The sequence below is a fragment of the Bubalus kerabau genome, chromosome 1 (genome assembly GCF_029407905.1).
Source record: "Bubalus kerabau isolate K-KA32 ecotype Philippines breed swamp buffalo chromosome 1, PCC_UOA_SB_1v2, whole genome shotgun sequence".
NCBI lineage: Eukaryota > Metazoa > Chordata > Mammalia > Artiodactyla > Bovidae > Bubalus > Bubalus kerabau.
The window spans coordinates 182,945,654-182,970,935 of record NC_073624.1 but is presented as its reverse complement, the minus strand read 5'-3'; the positions used below and the strand labels follow the sequence as shown (position 1 = coordinate 182,970,935).

Here is a 25,282-nt window from a genome sequence, read left to right as displayed (position 1 = left end):
TCATATAGATAACTATTTTCACTTAAAATGTTTTTCAAGGTTCATCCATGTTGTAGCATACATGGCCCACATCGTCTTGGCTCTGGAGAATTTCCATGTGAATATGCCACTTTGTCACTCACTGAATAACAAAAGCTGGGACCATATTTACTTGATTTATCTTGCTCAGCACTTGACAACACTGTCACCAGGAGGCCAAGCAGAATGAGGTCAATCTGCAGTAGTGATCTCAACATTTCCCACAAGGTCTCAGACTCAGGCAATTGTAAGAAATTCAGTGGGTAGGTCTTTTTAAAAATATTTATTTGGCTGAATTGGATCTTAGTTGCAGCACGTGGGATCTTTCATTGTGGTATATGGACTCTAGTAATGCGCAGGTTTAGTTACTCTGCAGCATGTGGGATCTTAGTTCCCAGTCCCCTGCATTAAGGATAAGGTGATGCTTAACCTCTGGACCACTGGAAAAATCTCTAGGATACTCAGGTCTTATTTCAGACAATTAGGCTACATCTAAAGCCAATCTGTAACCCTTAGTCATTGCAAATAATTAAAGGGGGCAACAGATGGGCTAAGTCACAATGTACACACTCCAAATTAAACTACAACATGACATATTCCTCCATACATACAAATGTCTAACACAAAAGTGCACATGCAATTTTGTTCAGGATTTATTGTTAAGGTTGATCTGGATTATTATTATTACAGTGGTTTGATTAAACCTCAATAAAGCATCATCAAGCAGCTGCAGGCATGATAGCCAAACTCAACATAATCCAAGGCTGCTCAAGCATGAGAACTTTGTCAAGGCTAAAACGAGTTTCTGCAGGTGTGTATCTGCACCCAAGACCCACACTCAGGAACTGCCACTGATGGCATCAAGCACAGCAGATGATCAGGACCAGCTCTATTCACATGAGTTTTTGTTTTCACAGCAGATGAGTGGAATAAAAAATACAGAAGCAAGTTATATCATAAGTGACAGCTCTTGTCTGACCAAGAAAAATACAGTTGTTTTGTCAGACTGTGGTGTTGGGTTTAGGGGTGAAAGAGAACATTATTCCCAATTACTTTCTGCACAGCTTGAGATTAAAGATTCTCCCTCAGATGCTGGGGTGTTCACCTACAAAAGTCATGAAATCAGGGTGATTCACATTAGATGTAATCTTCTCCACTCGTGCCATGCCAGGATCAGCAGGGTAAGAACGACATGATAATTTTACAGAATTTATAGACATACCATATCCTTCACCTTGGACAGCATGAAAAGAAAGTTAGTTGATCAGTCATGTCCAGCTCTTTGTGACCCCATGGACTGTAGACCACCAGGCTCCTCTGTCCATGGAATTCTCCACGCAAGACTACTGGAATGGGTAGCCATTCCCTTCTCCAGGGGATATTCCTGACTCAGGTCTCCTGCACTGCAGGTAGATTCTCTAATGTTTGAGCCACCAGGGAAGTCCTCACCATAAATGAGGTTGGTGAGCACTGTACACATTTAAGCACTCACTGTCTTCACAATGTGAAGACAATGTCAATCCAACAAGAGAATCCAGCAGGTTAGACAAGGACATAGTGTGTATCCTGTAGGTCCACTTTAGACCCAGTTGCAAACTGAAAGTGTGGTCACTATACTGGCCTGGTCTAGCTATGAGAGTGAAGAAAGACACACTGTGTGCAAGAATTTGTTCTTGTTGTTTAGTTCCTCAGTCGTGTCGGACTCTCCCCAAGGTCAGAGCCAAATCACAAATGCTTAAAATAGATATACAGAACCCCCAAAACTCTACACCTCTCAGCAACTCTAAGATTTCAGACTCAGGGTAGTATTTTCCAAATACTCCATATTCAGTTTCTCTTGACTGTGAAATACCTCATTTTATTAAGAATGAAGAACAATCTAATGGAAAATGATGACTCTACCACTAACTTCTTACATTCATAAAGTTTTTCTTCACAGTGAGATTATAAGTGAACATTAAAGTATTTAGCAGAAGTGGAATTTACACAGGAAAAGATACATTGGATGTCTTCAATAAATAACCATTTAAACCTCTAAGAACAAGTTAAAATTACTTTCTTTTTCCTAAAGGTATAAACTGTAAAAAGTAATAAAACTTACCCACACAGCTTAAATCAGTAGGATTTCTGTCTACTGCAAGATTTCCCATATTTAAAAAAATATTAATTTCACTGAGGAAAGAGTAAAGGGCTGTCCATGCATCTTTAATATTATAATATAGCTTCACTGTGAGTTTTTTTTAAGTTTATTTATTTGGCTGCTTTGAGTCTTATTTGTGGCATGTAAGAAGTTTGTTGCCTCATGCCAGATCCTTTGTTGCTGTGGGTGGACTCACTAGTTGCAGTGTGCAGGCTCAGTACTTGTAGCGCACAACCTTAGTTGCTCTGTGGCACATGGGATCTTAGCTCCCCAAGCAGGGATTGAACTCGTGTCCACTGCATTGCAAGGCAGATCCTTAACCACTGGACCACCAGGGAAATCTCCACTGTGATATCTTACATACCAGTTGTGGGACTGACATCCTTCCCACATTCTTAAGATTTGTAGAGCAGCTCCCAAGTGTTGACCTTTCATGTTGTTGAAGTGAATCAGAAAGACAAAAAGCTTTCCTCTGTACATTTATAGGCTTTCTCTCCACTGTGAATAGCTTTGTGTGTGGTAATGGATGAACTGGTACATGTTTTCCCACATATATTACACTTGAAAGTCTTCTGCCCTGTATGAGCTCTAAAATACTTAGATAATTCCCTGGCAGTCCAGTGGTGGTTACAGCTCCATGCTCTCACTCCCAAGGGCCCGGGTTTAATCCTTGGTTGGGAAACTAATACCCTACAAGCTGCATGGTACAGCCAAAATGAATAAATAACATTTCAAAAATGCTTAGAAGCAGCAAATGCCTCCCCTCATTCCAAACATTTATATGGTATCTCACCAGTGTGAATACACTTGTGAATGGCAAAGGGTGAAGAATTTGCAAATCTTTTCCCACACTTATTACACTCTAAAGGCATCTTTCCATTGTGAGTTCAAAAATATTTAGTAAGGGACTTCCCTGGTGGTCCAGTGGTTAAAACTCTGCCTTCCAATGCAGGAGACTTGGGTTCAATCACTGGGAACTAAGGTCCTACATGCTGTGGGTGCAGCCAAAATTTTCAAAAAAATGTTTCATAAGATATGAGAAAGCAGCAAGGGCTTTTCCACACTTGTCACATTTCAATGGCCTCTCTTCAATGTTGTTTTATATGGTAAGAAAGGCTTGAGAAGTGAGAAAAGGTTTTTCCACATTCCTTACATTCATATGGTTTCTCTCCAGTGTGAGTTCGTTTGTGTATGATAAGATATGAAGAAGTGGTAAATGTTTTCCCACACACATTACACTCAAAAGGCTTCTCTCCAGTGTGAGTTCTAAAATGTATAGTAAGATATGAGGAATTAGCAAAGGCCTTCCCACATTTGTCACATTTAATAGTCTTCTGTGCAGTATGAGACTGTAGATGTCTAATGAGGTGGGAAGAAGAAGCAAAGGCTTTCCCACATGTGTCACATTTAAAAGGCTTCTCACCAGTGTGAATTTTCATATGTCGAGTAAGGCCTGAAGATCGAGTGAAGGTTTTTCCACATGTGTCACACTTAAAAGGCTTCTCTCCAGTGTGTGTTTTCATATGTTCAGTAAGGCCTGAGGATCGAGTGAAGGTTTTTCCACATGTGTCACACTTAAAAGGCTTCTCTCCAGTATGAGTTTTCATATGTTCAATAAGGCCTGAGGATCGAGTGAAGGTTTTCCCACACTCCTTACATTTATAGGGTTGCTCTCCAGTGTGAGTTCCCATGTGAATGTTAAAGGGCAGAGAATGTTTGAAGTCTTTCCCACATTCCTCACATTTGTAAGGTTTTATTACTGTGTGAATTTGACTGTGAACACGAAGGTATGAGGATAATCTAAAGGCTTTCCCACAATCCCTGCATTTGTAGGGTTTTATTCCAGTGTGAATTCGACTGTGAACATGAAGGTATGAAGACAATCTAAAGGTTTTGCCACATTCCTTACATTTGTAGGGTTTTATTCCAGTGTGAATTCGACTGTGAACAAGAAGGTATGAGGAAAACCTAAAGGCTTTCCCACATGTGTCACACTGAAAAGGCTTCTCTCCAGTGTGTGTTTTTATATGTTGTCTATGGCTTAGGGATGCAGTGGAGACTTTTCCAGAGTCCTCACATCTGTAGCATTTGTTAGAAGTGTGAGTTGGCACATGTGCATGAAGGCTTGTTGAGTGAACAGAAGTTTTTCCACATTCCTTCCATTTGTAGAGCTTTTCTTTATTGTGAGCTCTCACTTGTGTCCGAAGGTAAGACTGATTAACAAAGGCTTTCCCAACATCTCTGCGTTCTAAGGCTTTTTCTTGTATGTTAGATTTCCAGTGTACAATATCTGGAGTCAGCATGACAGTTTTTCGACACTGATTAAACATGGAACAATTTTCTCCAGTAAAGGATTTGTTGTGCAGAGTAAGGAAGTTTTTCCCATACTGATTATCTTCATAAGGGTTCCCTCCATTTTGAGTACTCCTGTGTGTCCTAAGGCATGAGTGGTCACTGATGTCTTTCCCACATTGCTCACTGTCATAGAGTTCCTGTACATTATGGCCTCTTGCCTGTGGAGAAATGGAAGGATGATGATTCAAAGATTTCTCAGACTCATTAACTCCTCCTACCCATCTCAAAACAGAAACATTGTTATAATGAGGATGAATGATTTATACCATCTCCATTACATTCATACTATTCTTGCCCTGTTGATTTATTTCAATTTAAATGATGAAATCCTTCTGTAAGAATGATGTGCCATATACTCTCATCCTAAAAGAGTTCTACAGGGGACTCCCTGGTGGTTCAATGGTTAAGAATCCACCTTCCTATGCAGAGGATGTGGATTCAATACTTGGTCATGGAACTAAGAACCCATATGCCATGGGGCAACTGAGTCTGTGTGCTGCGACTAGAGAGAAAGCTGACACACTGCAATTAAGACCCACAGTAGTCAAATAAATAAGCAATCAAAATAAAGTAGGGGATTGTTTCAAGATGGCAGAATAGAAGGATGTGCACTCTTCTCAGGTGAGAGAACTGAAATTGCAACTAGCTGTTGAACAACCATCGACAGAAAGATGCTGGAACCGACCAAAAAAATTATACCCCACGTCCACACACAAAGGAAAAGTAGCAACAAGATGGTGGGAGGAGTGTTATCATGATAAAATCAAATCACATATCCACTGCATGGGTGTCCCACAAGCTAGAAAACAATAATACCAAGTAAGTTCTCACACTGTTGTGAAGGTTCTGAGTCCCATGCAAGGCTTCTCAGCTTCCAGATCCAGCAAAGGGACTATGAATCATCATGGAATCTGACTTTGAAAGCCAGTGGGATTTGACTGCAGGACTTCCACAGGACTGGTAGAAACAGAGACTGTGCTCTTGGAAGTCACAAACAAAATCTTGCATGCACCAGGACCCAGGAGAAAGGAGCAGTGACCCCACAGGAGACTGAACCAAACCTACCTGCTAGTGTTGGAGGGTCTCTATCAGAAGCGTGGACCACCAGTGGCTCACCTTGAGATGGGGGCACTGGCAGCAGCAGTCCTGGGAGGTGCCCCTTGGTGTAAGCCCTCTTGGAGGTCACCATTAACCTTACCATAGAGCCTGTAGACTCTAGGACTGGGCTGCCTCAGGCCAAGCAACTAACAGGGAGGGAGGACAGCCCCACCCATCAGCTGACAATTGGATTAAAGTTTTACTGAACAAGGCCCTGCTTACCAGAGCAAGACCCAGTTTTTCCAACTGACAGTCTGTCCCATTAGAAAGCTTACACAAGCCTCAAAGCCTTATCCACCAGAGGGCAGACAGAAGCAGAAAGAAGAACATCACTTCCTCAGCTGTCAGAACAGAAACCACATCACAGTAAGTTATTCAAAATGAAAAGGCAAAGGATTATGTCTGAGATGAAGGGACAAGATAAAGCCCTAGGAAAACAACTACATGAAATAGAGATATGCAACCTTCCAGAAAGAGAATTCAGAATAGTAATAGTGAAGATGGTCCAGGATCTCAGAAGAAGAATGGGGAAAACACAAGAAATGTTTACCAAAGACTTAGAAGAACTAAAGATCAAACAGAGATGAACAATAGACTGGAAGATACCATAGCAGAATAACTAGATAGGATAAGTGACCTGTAAGACAAAATGATAGAAATCACTGGCACAAAACAGAATATAGGAAAAAAAAAATGAAGACCGCCTAAGAGATAACATTAAATGCACCAAAATTCACATGATAGGGGTCCCAGAAGGAGGGATCTGAGAAAACATTTGAAGAGATAATAGCCAAAAACTTCCCTAATGTGGGAAAGGAAATAGTCAACCAAGTCCAGGAAGTGCAGAGAATCTCAGGCAGGATAAACCCATGGAGGAACACACTGACACACACAGTAATCAAAGTGACAAAAATTAAAGACAAAGATATTAATAAAATATTAAAAGCAACAAGGGAAAAACGTTGCTTTTATATACAAATAATACACAAGGGAACTCCTGTAATGTTATCACCTGATTTCTCAAAAGAAATTCTGTAAGCCAGAAAGGAATGATGATATATTAATCTTAAAGTGATGAAAGGGAAGAATGTACAACCAAGTATATTCTACCTAGCAAGACTCTCATTCATATTTGACAAAGAAAAGTTTTAGACAAGCAAAAGTTAATGAGAATTCAGTACCACTAATGGCACCCCACTCCAGTACTCTTGCCTGGAAAAATCCCATGGATGGAGGAGCCTGGTAGGCTGCAGTCCATGGGGTCGCTAAGAGTCGGACACAACTGAGCGACTTCACTTTCACTTTTCACTTTCATGCATTGGAGAAGGAAATGGCAGCCCACTCCAGTGTTCTTGCCTGGAGAATCCCAGGGACGGGGGAGCCTGGTGGGCTGCCGTCTATGGGGTCGCACAGAGTCGGACACGACTGAAGCGACTTAGCAGCATACCAGCTTTACAACAAATGCTAACGGAACTTCTCCGGGCAGGAAACATAAGCAAAGGAAAATACCTACAAAAAATAAACCTGAAACAATTAATAAAATGGAAATAGGATCATACATATCAATAATTACCTTAAATGTAAATTGGTTAAATGCACCAACCAAAGCAGATTGGCTGGGTGGATGAAAACATGCACATATGCACTTCCACTTACCATATCACTCTACTTAACCACCTAAATTGTATGTAATTCTTTTATATTGTTAGGTTAATCATGTGTCCATTACAGCTTGCAATTATAATTATCTTTTATTTTTTGTCTGCCTATTGGTTGTGAAAATTGATAAACATCTTTTACTACTGTGATAATGTAACTATTATTCATTTTAACACCACTGTATCATAATTGGTCAACAGAAAATAATAGAATTCTATATTACTAAAATTACCACTTAATAGAAAAACCTGTAACCACTTTTTAAAATCCAGATGACTTATCCATGAATTATCTTGGAATTTTTTTAAAAAATATAAATGCCCAGGTATTTTTTTTTTTCCAAAGCTCCAGATGTGATTCTAATGAGTGGTCATGTTTAAAAATAACTGAACTATGTGATGAGCTTTTACTTTTATATAATTTCACCTTTTCTTTTTCATATTCAGTGCTCCCATTTCACTTAGTTTATGTCTTCCAGTTTTTTTTTGTTGTTCTTTCTCAAGCCTTTAGGAAGTAGAAGAAAAGCTTTTCTATATATATATATATATATTATACACACATAAATAGTATGTATAATATATATTTTAGAAAACTTACAAATTTTTGATTAGCTAAAAAATTTATGACATTTTGGTTCTACATGTTTAAGTATAATACAATGCTAGATTTCTAATTTATATTCACTCAAAACTCTGATATATATCCATTTATTCTAGCATCTAATATTACTGGTAAAAGCTGAGAAAGCTTACTATTTAGTTTTTTTAAAAAAATTGAATGAGGCTTGAAACGTTTAATCCAATTCTCAGAATATAAAGAAATACTATGTTGCTAAAAAAATTAACATGTGATACAATATTATTAATTAAAGTACAGATTTTGTTCAAATTTCACAAAATTTTATGTTAGTGTTCATTATTTGTTATTCAAGATTCCACATTGTATTTAGATGCATTGAGCAACTTCAGCTGCATGCAATAAGTTCTGATAAATTTTCTTTTCATTTTTATTGTTGCTAATATTTTCTAATTTTTCTTCTTATGGCTTCTTAGCTACACGTATCATTTAAAAGTGGACATTTAATTTCCAAATACATGGGGTTTCAAAAGTATCCTTGATATTAATTTCTCATTTAAATGCTTTCTTCTCTGCCATCACCTTCTGTGTTCTTTCAGACTTTCAACTTTATTGAGGCTTTCAATGGCTAAGTCAAAGATCTCTCTTGGTAAATGTCACATTACACTTGAAAATATGAGGGTTATTTTCAGTTATCTCTTGATATTGATTTCTAACATAATTTCCTACAGTGACAAGAGAACAGACACTATGATATCAATACTGTTAGAGCATGAAATTTCTGTACCTTGTTTTATGTCCTTGATATGTTCTAGTGTCACCTGGTTTATAGTCTATGGGAACCTGAATAGAATTTATATCCTGCAGTTGTGTGAAAATTATATAAATCTTAATTATGTTGAATTGGTTCATAGTGTCTTTAAGGTCTGCTATACCCTTCTACTTTTCCTCTGTTCATTCTATTAATTTCTGAGAGTTGATATTGAAACTCTACTAAAAACCTTAATTTTTGTACCTGAAACAGTAATTGTAGTATATATAGTGTATAAATGTAGTATATATATGTAACTTTGTTCTGTATTTTCCAAGTCTCCTGTAAATGTGTTATCATATTTTCATAATTTAAAACAACAACAACAAAAACCAGAACAAAAAATAAACCTGTTTCTTAAAAAAGAAAAAAAGGCTTCTACACAGCTTCATTGAATTGTTTTGAAAACTCCATGTCTAATTTATATAAGTGGGAATGATTCCTTGTGGGAATTTTGAAGCAACAAGTATCAACCTAGGGATAGGATATCCCCAAGCTAGTCATAATCAGAATTCTTTGAGATACATTGCTATTTCCAGGGTGAATGCCTTTGATCTCAAATATCTATCACTTGTGCTAATATTCTAACAAAAATCCTAAAATCATCTATGTGGAAAATAAGAAATTTTTTTTTGAAACTTAGTGATCTTACCTTTTCTATCCCATTTGACATTTTTTTCCCCAAAATATTCTGCCCAATTCTTGAGTCTCTGGCTTTAAGTTGCATTCCCCACTCTAAAAGAGAATTACAAATTTAAGACTTTGCAAAAAGAAGTGGATGTTAGAGGAAGTAAAAACAATAAGGCTCAGTTGTATGTTTTTCCAAATTAAACATATCTTTTAAAAAGGCAAGATAGATTTGGGGAGTTTGATTATGTCAAAAAATAAGTAGTAATATATGTATATGCAGTCAAAATTCAGCATTTGATTTAAAAGACAAGTCTTTGAAAATTAAATATGAAGGAAAGAGACAGTATTACCAGGGAATGTTCTGGACAAAAAGTATACATCAAAATGTTAAAACTAAAGAAGAAACAAAAGGTTATTTTATGAGATCATTGGAAATTCTGATTAAAAGGAAAGTAAGTACATATGAGGGGCTTCCCAGGCGGTGCTAGTGGTAAAGAACCGGCCTGCCAATATAGGAGACACAAGAGACATGGGTTCGATCCCTGGTCGGGAAGATCCTCTGGAGGAGGCCACTCCAGTATTCTTGCCTGGAGAGTCCCAGGGACAGAGGATCCTGGTGGACTACAATCCAAAGAATCACGACTTGGACATTAGTGAAACGACTTAGCACTCACATATAAGTACATATGAGACATTGAGGAAGGTACAGAGCATCAGAAAGCAATGACCTCAGCCTTCTGAGAGAAAAGCACATCTTAACAAGTTGCCTCCTTACAAATTAAAAACACACTGAAATTTTATTAACATGCAAAGTTCTTTACAATCACTCACCTTGGAGGACTCCTCTCTCCACAGTACTCAACTCTTCTTCTTCCAACCAAGAGATCAGAGTGGGTTTGAACACCTGATATCCTGTTCATGAGGAAAGATCTATTAATAGAAACAGCCCTCCAAACAAGACAAATCTTCCCATGAATAAGTTCCAGTATCTAGTCAGGTCATTAGAATGAATGTGGTATTAATAATATTCCAAAAGAGATATAAAGGTGAATAGCTCCTCTTTCTGTGTCTCAGAGTGATCATCTCTCTGGCCCCTGAAATACATGTTCAGACCTATATGTACATTTACAAAGCACTAAGACTTTTATTAAAGTGGGAAATGAAATAAGTGCAAAAAGAAATAGTCATTCTCATGGAGAAGGCACTAAACTAGTGGTTCCCAAATTTTGGTGTCTATGAAAATCATGTCCAGTGCTTGTTAAAACAAAGATGACTGGGCCCAAAACCAGTGTTTCATTTACTATGCCTTAGGTGAACAATTGAGAATGCACATTTCTAAAAGAATGATAGTCACACTGTTATTTCTAAAACCATATTTTTACAGAAACCATACTGGGTTAAAACTCATTCATGTAGAGACGAATGTCTACTAGTTTCCATTGTGTTCAGGTTGACATCACCCATCTCAGAACACAGACGGTACAGCACATATATGTCTGTCTCCTAAGAGGCTAAGGAATGATGGTGGCTGTACCTGCTGTGGTCAGGTTCTTGTAGTTCTCCAGCATCACATCTCTGTAGAGCTTTCTCTGAAAGCGGTTCAGTAAAGTCCACTCTTCCTGGGTGAAGTTCACAGCCACATCAGCAAAGGTCACTGAGTCCTGAACCATCATACATATACTAGCTTCAGTAAAGTAAGATCTTCAACAGTGTTCAGTGGGGAATGAAGTAGGAAGACTCAATATCAATAGAGGGCTTCAAGTTCTCTCATCATCTCCCCCACGACACAATGGTCTTCTTTCTATCTACACTAATTTCTGATCAATATGGAACCAGTAACACAATTCTAAGCAAATTACAAATATTTTTATAAGCTGATGAATAAATAAATTCACTGAGAAATACACATTATCATTCCTTATCATGTCAGAACAGGCAAAAACAAAACAAAACAAAACAGGGAGTTGCAATCATGAGACAGTATCAGAAGGTAATTATTGAAATATTATGATTATTCAGAGCAATCCCTCAGCAATATGAGAGCTTATACTTTGTGAGGCAATTCAACACGGATTCAGACAGACTTTATTTAAGTACCTCAAATGTGTCTATCTGGTAAATGCACTAGGTCATTTTGTACAAGGATACACTTTCTTCTCACCTGAGAACAATTTCTCAAACACTCAGTTACCATCCTGTTTGCTTCTATCTTTTCCTCAGGAAGGAATAAAGAGTCCTTAGTAAGAATACCTAGGAGAAGAAAGAAGGCATGAGTACCCAGAATTGATCATAATTCCCACAGTCCTTGCCTGGAAGTCATTCCACTTTAGCTCAAAATTTCCGAATATCCCTGCGCATTCAGAAAATCTCACAGAGAGGAAAGTTGGTGAAGTAGGAGGCCACTGAACTCACATCCCTCTCAGGAACAAATAAAAAGTACATCCACATTGGAGCAAGTCTCACTGAAAACAAACTGGACATCAGCAGAAAGATGCTTCCAAAACCAAGTCTGTAAAAAAGGTCCCCACAGAGTCAGGTAGGAAAGGAGGGGAAGTGGTCGGGGGTCCACCCGGAAGGGGACACAGAAGAAGAATATCATGAGCCTGGAGGTCTGACCACAAATTGGACACTGCAAACCTGTGGTCTGACATCAGGAAGACAAGTTCCCTTAGCTGGTTTGAAAACAAGTGGGACTTACAGGAAGGGTGTAAGAATCCAAGACTCCACTCCTGATGAGAGTGCACAGCTTGCTTATTCCCAGGAACAAGGTGGAGGAAGCAGGCTGAACCTGCCTGAAGCTCAGGTCAGTTTCTAACTAGGGAAAAGTGTTTGCTGCCAAGGAAGAGTGTACACTTGGGGGATGTACCAGATTTGGACCCAACACCTCATCTGAATGGGGTGAGGGAGCATACTGCTGGCACTTGCGGAGGTGGTGGATTGCAAGTTGTCTGGATCCTTGACTGGCTTCCTAGACAGTCTCAGTGTGTGTCTGGCATGCAACCAACCTCCTGCTCTAGCTGCTGAGAGAAAAGAGAGTGCACACTTGGAGAGAACAGAACCAACTTAGACTCAACAGTCAAGGCTTCTGCTTCGAGCACATTGGGACCTGCCCCTGCCCCTGCTGACAGGACACTGATAGCCACTGGGCATAGAAAAACCAGCCCACACAGGGTTCTGGCTCTAGCCCTTCTATCTCCAGCCCAACTCCAATTCTATCTCCAGCTATCACCCAACAACGTGACAGCTGCCAAAACACCCAGAAAAAAGACATAACATGTGCTCACTTGGTTTTTTAAAATGTTATTTATTTATGGCCACGCCACACAAGTTGTTGGATCCTAGTTCCCTGACCAGGGACTGAACCCATCCCCCTGCAGTGGAAGCACAGAGTCTCCACCACTGGACCACCAGGGAAGTTGCCCTGTGCTTCCTTTAGATCCAGCCGCCAATCAAAGCTATGGGGTACATGAAGAATGCATAAGGGTCGTCCCACAAAATGACACACCTTCAAAGATGGGATAGGCAACTGTTTTACTTAATTTCATAGTGACAGAGAAAGTTAAACAAAAGGAGAAGACAAAAGAATTTATTTCAAATTAAAGGACACACACAAAACCCTGACAAACAACTAATTCAATGAAGATAAATATAACAAGGTGTTAAAGCAGTAGTAATAAGAATGCTAATTGAACTTGGGGAAAGAAAGAAAGAAGACAATGAGAATTGTAACTAGAAAATATAAAAAAGAACCAGTTGAAAGTGGAGAATACAATAACTGAAATGAAAAACACACTAGAAAGGATTAACAGTAGATGGGTTGACATAGAAAGTATAAGTGATCTGGAAAATAGAATAACAGAAATCACTCAATCAGAAAAATTGGAAGAAAAAACAAATTAAAAAAATTAGGACAGTTTAGGAATCCCAGGGACAGGGGAGCCTGGTGGGCTGCCATCTATGGGGTTATGGAGTCGGACACGACTGAAGTGACTTAGTAGTAGTACGAATTCCTTGGTGGTCCAGCGATTAGGGCTGAGCGCTTTTACTGCTGTGGGCCTGGGTTTGATTCCTGGTCGAGGAACTAAGTATCTTCAAAGCCACATGGTGGGGCCAAAAACAAAACAAAACAAAACAAAAAACAGTTTAAGGAGCTTCTGGGACAACATGCTGCATTCTAACATTCTTATTGGAAGGGTCCCAGAATGAGTAGAGAGAAAAGGGTCAAAATGTATTTGATGAAATGATGGTTGAAAATTTCCTGAATCTGGAGAAGGAAACAGATATCCGGGTGCAGAAAGTACAGAGTCCCTAACAAGATGAATCCAGAGAGATCCGTACAAAAATATATAATAATAAAATGCAAAAGCTAAAGAGAAAATTCTAAAGGCAGCCAAGAGAAAAACAAAGAATCACATACAAGGGACCCCTTTAAGGCTATCAGCTGTTTTCTGCAGAAACTTTGCAGAACAGAAGGACATAACACATTTAAAGTGCTGCAAGGCAAAAACCTACAACTTAAGATACTCTACCCAACACGGTTATCATTCAAAACTGAAGGAGAGATAAAGAACTTATCAATCAAGCAAAAACTAGAAGAGTTCATCAATACTAAAAGAACCCAAAGAGAAATGTTAAAGGGTCTTCTCTAAGTAGAAACAAAAAGGCTACAACAAGAAGAAAGAACGTATAGGAAAGGATAATCCCACCAGTAAAGGTAAATATATAGTAAAGGCTGTAGACCAAGGGTTTAAGTAAGCTAGCATGAAGATTAAAAGAAACTGTAACTAACTGTAAATAAGTTAAGGGATAAACATAAAACATGACATTGAAAACAAAAAATGTGGAAGAAGGGAGCAAATAATTTAGAATGTGCTTGAAGTTAAATGACTATTAGTTTAAAACAAGTAGATCTAATTACAGGTCAACATATGAACCCCATGGTAACCACAAATTAGTAAAGCTAAAGACATACACAGATTGAAAGTGAAACGATGGAAAAAGATATTACATACAAATGCAAACAAACAAAAATCTGAAGTAGCATTACTCATAGCAGACAAAGAAGACTTTAAAACAAAGTCCAAAAGACAAAGAAAGGCATTTGGTAATGATAAAAGCATCAATACAAGAGGATATAACATTTGTTAACATATATGGCTTAATACAGGAGCACCTAAATAAATAAAGCAATTACTTACAGTCATAAAGGGAGACACTGACCATAATACAATAAAAATAGGAAATTTTAATACCCAACTTATATCAGTGGACACATCATCAAGAAAGAAAATAAGTAAGAAAATAATGGTACTAAAAGACACATTTAGGCCAGTTGGACTTAATAGATAACTACAAGACATTCCATCCCCAAATAGCAAAATAAATATTCTTTTCAAGTACACATGGAATGTTCTCCAAGAGAGATAACATGTAAGCTTGACAAATTTAAAAAGATAGAAATCATATTAAGGATTTTTTTTTCTGACCACAGTGGTATGAAACTAAAAATCAATTACAGAAAGAAAAATGGGAAAAGAATAAGCATGTGGAAACAAAGCAACATGCTACTACAAAACCAATGGGTCAATGATGAAATCAAAGAGGAAACTGGAAAATATGTCAAGACAAGCGAAAATAGAAACAAAACTTCACTAAATTTATGGATGCAGCAAAAGCAGTTAGAAGAGAAAATTTTATGATAGTAGATATTTATCATATTTATCTATCATATCCTATCTCAAGAAATAAGAAAAAACTCAAATAAACAACCTAATTTAATACTGAAAGGAATTAGAAGAAGAACAACCAAAGCCCAAAGTTATCAGAAGGAAAGAAATAAAAAACATCAGAGAGTAAATAATCCAAGAAAAGATCAGTGAACCTAAGAGTAGGTCTTTTGAAAAGATAAACAATGTTGATAAGGCTTTAACCTGTCTCATCAAGAAACAAGAGGAAAGAGGGTACCAAACAAAAGCAATAAAAAATGGGAGAGAAATTACAACTGATATCAGAGATGCAAATAATCATAAAATAATATTATATAAAAAAAATTCTATGAACAGTTATATACCAAAAAATTGGACAATCTAGAAGAAATATATTTCCAATGTCACACAATCTTCCAAAACTAAATCAGGAATAAATAATCTAAACAGACCAATTACCACTGCTGAAATTGAAATAGTAATCAAAGCCCTTAAAAACCAAATGTTCAGGGCAGACAGTTTCACAGGGGAATCCTACCAAACATAAAAAGAAGGCTTAATACTTATTCTTTTTTGCCATGCCACATAGCATGCAGGATCCCGTTTCCCTGACCAGGGATTGAACCCACACACATTGCACTGGAAGAGCAGAGTCTTAACCACTGGCATGCCAGGGAAGTCCCTTTAATACCTACTCTTATCAAACTATTCTGAAAAACTGAAGAGGTGGGAACACTCCCAAATTCATTTTTTGAGACTATCATTACCCTATGCCCAAATCAGAAAAAGGTAGTATAAAAAATTAAATTACATGCAAATATCTCTCATGAATATAGAGGCAAAAATTCTCAACAAAGTATTAGCAAACTGAATTCAAAAATCTATTAAAAAAATCATTCACAATGATCAAGTGGGATTTACTCCAGGGATTCAAGTATGATTCAACATCTGAAAAATCAAGTAATGTGATACATCGCATTAACAAAAGGACGAATAAAAATCACAAGATCATTCCAATAAATGCAGGAAAAATATTTTACAAAACTCAGTATCTATTCATGATAAAGACTCTCATCAAAGCTGGTATGTAGAGAACATATCTCAACATAACAAAGGCCATTTATACAAGCCCACAGCTAACACCATACTCACTGGAATACAGAAAGCTTTTCATCTAAAATCAGAAGACAAGGATACCCACTGTCCCCACTTGTATTGGAAGTCTTAGCCACAGCTATCAGATGAGAAAAAGAAATAAAAGGCATTCAGATAGGAAAGGCTGCAAAGAGTCACACATGACTGAACAACTAACACTTTCACTTTTTCTTTTCAGATAGGAAAGGAAGAAGTCAAACTGTCACTATTTGCAGATGACATGGTACTATATATAATATAAAACCCTAAAGTCTCCACCAAAAAACTAAAGATAAATGAATTCAGTAATGTAGCAGTATACAAGATTACTATACAGAAATCTGTTGCTTTTCTATACAATAATAACTATCAGAGACAAAAAGCAAGAAAAAAATCCCATTAAAAATGCATTAAAAAGAATTAAATTACTAATTTAGAATTAAAAAACTTAACAAAAAAACCCTATACTCTGAAAACAATAAAACACTGAAGGAAATTGAAGATGATATTACAAAGAAGTGGAAAGATATCCCATGCTCATGGACTGGAAGAATTAATACTGTTAAAATGTCCATACTACCCAAAGCAACTACAGATTTAATGCAATCCCCAGAAAAGTACTCATGACAGTTTTCACAAAACTAGAACAAATAATCTTAAAATTTATATGGAACTAGAAAAGAAGTCCTGGGAGTCTGGGCTAAATACCCAAGGCAATCTTGAGAAAAAAGAACAAAGCTGGAGATACCACATTCCTTGACTTCAGACAATACTACAACGCTGCAGTAATCAAACGGTATAGCACTGATACAAAAAAGACACATAGAACAACAGAATACAGAGCCCAGAAATAAACCCACACACTTACAGTCAATTAATCTACGACAAAATACACAATGGAGGCAAGAATACACAATGGAGAAAAGACAATCTCTTCAATAAATGGTGCTCAGAAAACTGGACAGCTCATGTAAAAGAATGAAACTAGAACATTTTCTCATACTATGTACAAAAAACTCAAAATGGATTAACGATTTAAAAGTAAGACCAGAGCCATAAAACTCCTAGAAGAAAACACAGGCAGAACAGTCTGTGACATAAATCATAATCAATTTATGATTTGGATAAATCATAAATTTGGATGACTTTTGGATCTGTCTCCTAAAGCAAAGAAAACAAAAGGGATTTAATTAAAAGCATTTGTACAGCAAAACAAACCATCAACAAAATGTAAAGACAATTTACTGAATGGGAGAAAAACATCTGCAAATGATATGGCCAATAAGAGGTTAATATACAAAATATATAAACAGCTGTACAACTCAAAATAAAAAAAAACAAACAATTCTATTAAAAAATGAAGGGAAGCCTTGAAAAGACATTTCCCCAAAGAACACATACAGACAGCCAAGAGTTACATGAAAAGATACTAAACATCATTCACCATCAGACAAATGTACATCAAAACCACAATGAAATATTACCACACACCTGTCTGAATGGCTGTCATCAAAAACACCACAAATGACAAATTTGGAGAAGATGTGAAGAAAAGGGAACCCTTGTATTTTGTTGATGTGAATTTAAATTGGTGTAGCCAGTAGGGAAAACAGTATGGAGATCCCTCAAGAAACTACAATATGATCCAGCAATTACACTCCTTTGGATACATATCCAAAGAAAATGAAAACAGTAATTTGAAAAGATACATGCACCCCAATGTTCATAGCAACATTACATACATACAGAAGCCAAGATATAGAAGCAATCTAAGTATCCATCGACATATGAATGGATAAAGAAGTTTCACAAAATATCATTCAGTCATAAAAAAGAATGAAATTTTGCCATTTGCAACAACACTGACAGACCTGGAGGCTATTATGCTTAGTGAAACAAGTCTGATGAGGACAAATACTGCATGTTATCACTTATATGTGAAATCTAAAAAATGAAGGAAACGAATAGAACAAAACACACTCAGAGATACAAAGAACAAACTAGTGGCTACCAGTGGGAGGGCCAGTAAGACTGGAGTAGGGAATTAAGAAGTATGAACTACTATGTATAAAGTAAAAAAGCTACTAGGATATACTGTACAGCACATGGAATGTAGGTGATATTTTATAATAACTTTAAATGGAGTATAACCGATCAAAATACATTCATTGTGTTGCATACCTGAAACCAATACACTACTGTAAGTAAATTATACTTTAACAAAAAGTTAAAAAAATAAAATCGACATTGCAACTCTGAGATAAACACATACTCAAAACCAAAAACTAAAAAACTCACAAGTACACACTACTGCCATGAAGTACCAGGGAAGTCCTGTCCCATCTGGAGCCAGAGAGATAAACGGTGTGCCATGTTACCCACCAGGCAAAGAGTAATCATTTCACAGGCAAGGAAACATAAGTAATGTGACTTTTTACTTATCAAGGCAATAAAATACATGAATAGGACTATGCAGCAACTCCACCTCTGCATACATTCTAGGAAGCTGTCTTAAAGAACAGCATTCTCTGGCTCATTTCAGCTCCTCTTAGATAAAAACAAGCAACACAACTGCTCAGAACCACACCAAAGAAATCTGTATTTAAAAAACAGAACCCAAAGCTGAGTCTCTGGAAAAAAAAAAAAGCATTAATGACAAATTACCATGGGGCATATGATAGGCTGCTATGCTGCAAGACTGATGGTGAAATGTGCATACTCTTTCCTGAATCACGATCATTTCAGGGTAGCTTAAGAATGTAAGTGGATAGGGCCATCTCCATCCCTCTGAAGATACGGTTATCTGGAGCTCAGCTTCGTATCAAGCACAAATCAACAAATACTAATTATCAGTCATCAACATGATAAATTAGCTCCTTTTGTGCAGAGGACATATATGAAAGCTACTAAAACTGTATGCTCTACAACAAGAGTATCAGTATCATCAACTGCCATTTATTGACAACCATTATGTACCAACTATCTCACTGACTTTTAAGTCCATTTTATATTTGGAATAACTTCAGTATTTGAATCTGCTCTTTCAACTGTATATTGCATATGGTCTAAACACTAATCTGGGCTTCCCTGGTGGCTCAGCTGATAAAGAATCTGCGTGCAATGCTGGAGACCTGGGTTGGGAAGATCCCTTGGAGAAGGGAATGGGCTACCGACTCCAGTATTCTGGCCTGGAGAATTCCATTGACTGTATAGTCCATGGGGTCTCAAAGAGTCCAACATGACTGAGCGACTTTCACTTTAAACACTAATCAAGGGATTTCCCTGCTGGTTGAGTGATTAAAACTCTGCACTTCCACTACAGGGGTCATGGGTTCAATCCCTGGTTGTGAAAATAAGATCCTAAATGCACACTAATGAAGTACATCTGATAAAAATTTAGGGTGAAGCTAATTTTGGACACTTTAAATGAAGAAAGCAACATAAAAAAAATCTCATTTTAAATAGATTACATGCTTAAGTAATACTATAGTATATATTGGGCTTCCTTGGTGGCTCACATGGTATATGCCTGCAATGCAGATCCCTGGGCCAGGAAGATCCTCTGGAGAAGGGAGTGGCTACTCATGCCAGTATTCTTGCTTGGAGAACCCCACGAACAGAGGATCCTGGCAGGCTACAGTCCATGGGAGTCTCAAGAGTCGGATATGACTTGAAATACAATGAAGTGTTCGTTTTAGATGTACTCAAAGAAGATTCAGTTACACATACACACACAAGAGCCTTCTGAGATGCTCTTCCAGGGTTGGAATCCTCAAATCTGGCTCAAATAAAGTGGTCCAACTCTTTCTTAGATTAACTTTTCGTGGAAAATTACCCATATCCTTCCCCCGAATCACATATATACTAACATCCCACCTCATCTCTTCAAAATAATTTCTCAGAGCTATCTCAGAGGCTGACTCCTGGGCAACAGTCCCCAGGTAAAACACTGAATAAACCCAACTCTTTCATTTTCAAGTGAACATCTTCATACTCAAGAGGAATACAGCAGGCTCACTAACTTCAAGATAACCAGAAGGTGCAGGGGCCTGAGTAACCTGAATCAAACAGTGGATATTCATGATCTCAAGAACCAAAGTCACAAAGGCTTTCGATTAGGGAAGCACAGTGAATGACAACACCCCGAAAACTCCCCTTACGACCTAGATGAAAGCGGGGCCTTAGGTCCCGAAGGATGTAAGAGTGAGGGGCCAGGCCTGCCCAAGAAGACCTCTCGAAAACTCGGACCAAACCTGTCCTTTAACGCGCTCCTTGTATCCCACAGCCCTTCCTGAACGCGAGCCTCACCAAGGACACGCTGAAACACAGAACGACCAAAACCACTCCCTCCTAGAAGCACGGAGCCGCCGGACGGAAGACCGACACGCAGTGACGCCACTTCCGTTTCCTACTTCGGCCGTGGCGGGGTGGAGTTCTGAGATTGGGACTGTCAGTCAAATTCAGCCAATGCAGAGAAAATTGCAGTTTCTCCCAACGTTGCGGGTGAGGGGTCTTGCAGTCGATTCAGTGGGTGGGGGGTTGGGGGGCGGGGCTGGAAGCAGAAACACTCCCAGTGGATGATTCCGAGGCTAAAACTAGGCTCGTGGGCGGAGCTCCGAGTGGAGGGCGGGACGCATGCCCGGAAGTGATGGGGAGGCGAGAAGAGGCGCACTCCCGAGTTTAGGGGTCAGAAGGGAGAGGCATCCAAATGGAGGGTACTCGAAAGCTTTTGTACCTGTCTGTTCTCAGCTCCCTGGAGCCCTTAGTCTCCTATATTGATAAACCTGTCAACCCGAGATATGGTCTATCTCCTCTATTCAATCAATCTCATATTTAACGTTTATTTTTGCCTTCTTTGTATAAAGTTAGGACACCGTGCTAAACTTAAATTATTGACTCCTTTGAGTATTCTAAGTAGTGACATTTTCCTGTAACCTTTGTATATATTGTGTTCAAGTATGTATTTCGGTTTTTTATTTTTTCGATCTTACCATACCGTCTAGGGCCTCCTACCCGAGAAACAGCTCTGATAACCAGGACTTCTTCACTCATTCAGAAATATTTCTGTTTTCTCCTTAATCATGTTTAATGTATATTTTAGTGGGTGGCCGCAGAGGAGTTTATAAAGGTATTTTGAAATCCTACTTGTTAGCACATTTACGAAAATTGCTTATGTGCCTTATTAAATGTGTTTTATGCGTCTGTTAAACTGATAATTGTTTTGCCATGTTAATGTTTCATCAGTTGCAAATGAGATATTCACTTTTTACATAGCCAGAGGACTCTCTTCTTTAAAAAAACAAACAAACAAACAAAAAAAAACAACTCTTGGTTTTCTCCTAGCCTTCCTTAAAAATTCTCTTCCAACTCTAGGTTACATACAGATTTTCTAATTTTCTTTTAAAATTTATATTTTTACGGACATTTTAATCGTGAAAGAATGTGTTTTGGCATGTGTTATGGGGTAGTGGTGGAGAAGGAAATGGCAACCCACTCCACTGTTCTTGCCTGGAGAATCCCATGGACAGAGGGACCTGGCAGGCTACAGTCTGTGGGGTTGCAAGAGTCGGACACGGCTTAGTGACTAACTACTACTAAAATTCGCATTGGAGAAGGAAATGGCAACCCACTGCAGTATTCTTGTCTGGAGAATTCCATGGACAGAGGAGCCTGGCGGGTTGCAGTCCATGGGGTCACAGAGAGTCAGACACAACTGAGTAACTAACACACACACACACACACACACACACACACACACACACGGGGTAGTGGATACAATTATGTTTTTTCCTCCAGAGAGCGGATCCTTGACATACTAATTTGAAATTCCACCTTTATTCAATAAATTCCTGTATATACTTAATTCAGGTTTTAGACTCTTCTGTGTCAGTAATATTTACTTATACCTGTATCAGACTCTTTGATAACAACAGATTTATGTTATTTTAAAACCTAGTTGTAAAAATATAATGGAATTTTGGTTCCATTATAAAGTACCCTTTGGTTGTTACACCCCCATATTCCTAGACACTTAACATCCATGCTGCCATGATTCCACCTTCTGTCTCTATCCATTTACCTTTTCTAGACATTTCATGTAAATAAGATCATGAAACCTTTCATTAGTAATTTTTCCACTTAGTATATTTTTCAAGATTCATACGTGTTGTAGCATATATAATTTCTTTGTATTTCAGAATGATATTCCATAGTATGAATATTGGAGAAGGTAATGGCACCCCACTCCAGTACTCTTGCCTGGAAAATCCCATGGACGGAGGAGCCTGGTGGGCTGCAGCCCATGGGGTCGCTAAGAGTTGGCACAACTGAGCGACTTCACTTTCACTTTTCACTTTCATGCATTGGAGAAGGAAATGGCAACCCACTCCAGTGTTCTTGCCTGGAGAATCCCAGGGACAGGGGAGCCTGGTGGGCTGCCGTCTATGGGGTCGCACAGAGTCGGACATGACTGAAGCGACTTAGCAGCAGCAGCAGTGAATATATTGTTTTATTTACTTATAAATTGATGAATATTTGGATTGTTTCCACTTTGTGCATATTATGAATAATGGTGCTATGAAAACCCATATATATTCAAACATATTTTCATTTCTCTTGGGCCTTGTTGTTAGGGTTATCCAGAGAAACAGAACAAATATGTATGTATTTGTTGTATATATCTCCTATTATTATCTACTAGGGAAGGAAGGAAAACCATATCAATTAAGGAATCAAAATAATAATGACTGCTTTTATTGATGACTGCTACTAAATCCCACCAAACCTTCCTGAGGTACAACATGATATGTGTCCCAGAACTTTCCACTCAATAGATGAAAAGACCTCAGCTCATGCTTTCTATGGGCCAGAGATGGTCCTAGAGAGATTAGCATCCCTTTATGTCTGAGTTGCACACTTCTGAATACAGAGCAGATTCCCTCAAATGTCCCATAATTTGGTATCAGAAGTTTCATGGCAGAAAGCAGGAGGTGTTTGGCATGTGCGGAGATCAGTCCTGGGTGTTCATTGGTAGGACTGATTTTGAAGCTGAAACCCCGCTACTTTGGCCACCTGATGCGAAGAGCTGACTCATTTGAAAATACCCTGATGATGGGAGGGATTGAGGGCTGGAGGAGAAGGGGATGACAGAAGATGAGATGGTTGGATGGCATCACTGACTTGATGGACATGGGTTTGGGTGGACTCTGGGAGTTGGTGATGGACAGGGAGGCCTGGCGTGCTGCGGTTCATGGAGTCACAAAGAGTCGGACATAACTGAGCAACTGAACTGAACTGACTGGCAAGGTGTGTAGCTGGGGCTGAGCAAAAAAGTTGTCACAACTTCCATTGAAATAATTACAGGAGACATGGCTCAAGTAACAGCTGTAGCAAGAGGATTTTGAAATGGTGCTTGCCTTATCCTAATAATGCTAGACTGGGTGACTTACACAATGGAAATATATTTTCTAACAATCCTAGAGTCTGGAAGTTCAACGTCAAGGTCCCACCAGAGTTGGTTTCCTCTGAGGCCTGTCTCCTTGTGGGGTCCAGCAGCTGACCTCTCAAAAGCCAATAGACAAGTGAGATTGGTGGAAAGGAAAGTTTGCTTTACTTTGGATGCTGGCAACCAGCAGGGTGGCAGGGGGAGGGCAGATGCTTAGCAGAAGGCTGACTTCCTGCACTGACAATCAGTGGGCAAGAGCTTTTATAGACAGAGGGAGGGGCCTACATGCAGATATAGTACAGTCAGCTCTGATAATCTCCTTGAAATTGGTCATGTGGTGTCCTAATCAGATTCATCTTGTTTAAGTAGTTAATCTTCAGTTGCAGGATCGGTTTGTTCCCATTTCCTTGATGGCAGTTCTTGGAACTGTGACAGTTTATATCATGACTACAGTCTGGTCATCAGGTAGTTAACTTCTTCCACCTGATGTGCAGTTCAGTATCTACAAGATACCTCACAGGATACTGCTCAGGGTATCATCTATAATAGCCCTTGAGGAGGAACTAAATGTCCTTGACTCTGCTTAATATGACTATTAACTATTATTACTTGGCCTCCTTTGACAGTTTTCCTTTGTTTCTGCATTTTTTCATTTCTCCGATTAAGCTTATTCTTTGGCTAAAGTTGTTCCACAGACAAAAGGTAGGCTGAGGACATGGGGGGAGCACAGACCATAACATCCTGCTCCATTTCACTTGGATTGCAGATGGCCACTGTCATGCCGATTCTGAACCTGGCCCTCCCTTCGTGCAGGTTTCCCTGGCCTCTCTGTGTGTTCTGACTTCCACTTCTTATAAGAACACCAGGGCGATTGAATTAAGGTTCACCCTGGTGACTTCATGTTAAAATTAACTACCTTTTGAAAGGCACTTTCTCCAAATACAGTCACATTCTGAGGCCCTGGGAATAAGGATATCAACATAAAATTTTGAGTGAACACAGTTCAGTCCATAATAGTACCCAAATAAGTGTAATATTATTAAATAAGTGTAATATTATTGTTAGTCATATGAAAAACATGCTGAAAAAGAGGAACCTGATGCTATGTTGACTGCGGTGTTTTTCTCTTTATATTTCTTTACACTGTTATTAGATTTGGAATTTTTCCTTAGAGACAAAAATTACCTAACAGCTGCATGTCATTAAAAGATATATGGAAAACAAGACATTCTGAGATTAACAGATGAACTGCAGCCATTATACAAATTTTTGATAGTTACAAATGTTCAATTTGTGTAGGTGATGTTTCAGTTCAGTTCAGTTCAGTCGCTCAGTCATGTCCGACTCTTTGCGACCCCATGAATTGCAGCATGCCAGGCCTCCCTGTCCATCACCAGCTCCCGGAGTTCACTCAAACTCATGTCCATTGAGTCGGTGATGCCATCCAGCCATCTCATCCTCTGTCATCCCCTTCTCTGATGTTTAGTATCTGGCAAAAACTAGAAAAGAAAAAAATTGGAACATTTCTCTGCTCCCAAGTTCATTTTTTTTTTTCTATTTTTTCCTTTTTTCCCCCACAAAAGATGAAACCAGTTTCTTTCTGATGCTAATAATAGCAATGGTTTGATTGACTCATGCCTTTAAACATTTATTAAATATTATCTTCTAGGTACTGGTATAAGACTTGGAACAAAATAAAGGCACAAATTTCA

At 38.5% G+C, this 25,282-nt stretch overlaps 1 protein-coding gene across 12 annotated transcripts; it reads right to left on the bottom strand.

The window, feature by feature from the left end:
- Positions 1-1,149: 1,149 nt before the first annotated feature.
- LOC129625498 (zinc finger protein 266-like) lies at positions 1,150-20,635 on the bottom strand. 12 transcript variants are annotated; one of them, XM_055543991.1, is made up of 7 exons: positions 20,435-20,635; positions 19,645-19,795; positions 11,449-11,537; positions 10,822-10,906; positions 10,119-10,199; positions 9,310-9,392; positions 1,150-4,671 (listed from the first exon to the last, which is right to left on the bottom strand). In XM_055543991.1, exons 3-7 carry the CDS (start codon positions 11,479-11,481, stop codon positions 3,247-3,249), a joined length of 1,707 nt encoding a protein of 568 aa, XP_055399966.1. In that variant the 5' UTR covers positions 11,482-11,537; positions 19,645-19,795; positions 20,435-20,635; the 3' UTR covers positions 1,150-3,246. The 12 variants fall into 12 exon arrangements, with proteins under 12 accessions (XP_055399966.1, XP_055399947.1, XP_055399924.1 ...); XM_055543972.1 differs by having other exon boundaries at positions 10,822-10,988; positions 20,435-20,632; XM_055543949.1 differs by having other exon boundaries at positions 10,822-10,948; positions 20,435-20,632.
- Positions 20,636-25,282: the final 4,647 nt, after the last annotated feature.

Bases quoted from the DNA above. Each gene is read 5' to 3' on its own strand.
- LOC129625498 (XM_055543965.1), bottom strand. From the start codon at position 11,481: ATGGTAACTGAGTGTTTGAGAAATTGTTCTCAG. The intron at 10,949-11,448 runs GTGAGAAGAAAG...ATGATGGTTCAG, and splicing joins GTTTGAGAAATTGTTCTCAG to GACTCAGTGACCTTTGCTGA. The intron at 4,672-9,309 runs GTAAGATCACTA...ATTTCTCCACAG, and splicing joins TGTCAAATGGGATAGAAAAG to GCAAGAGGCCATAATGTACA.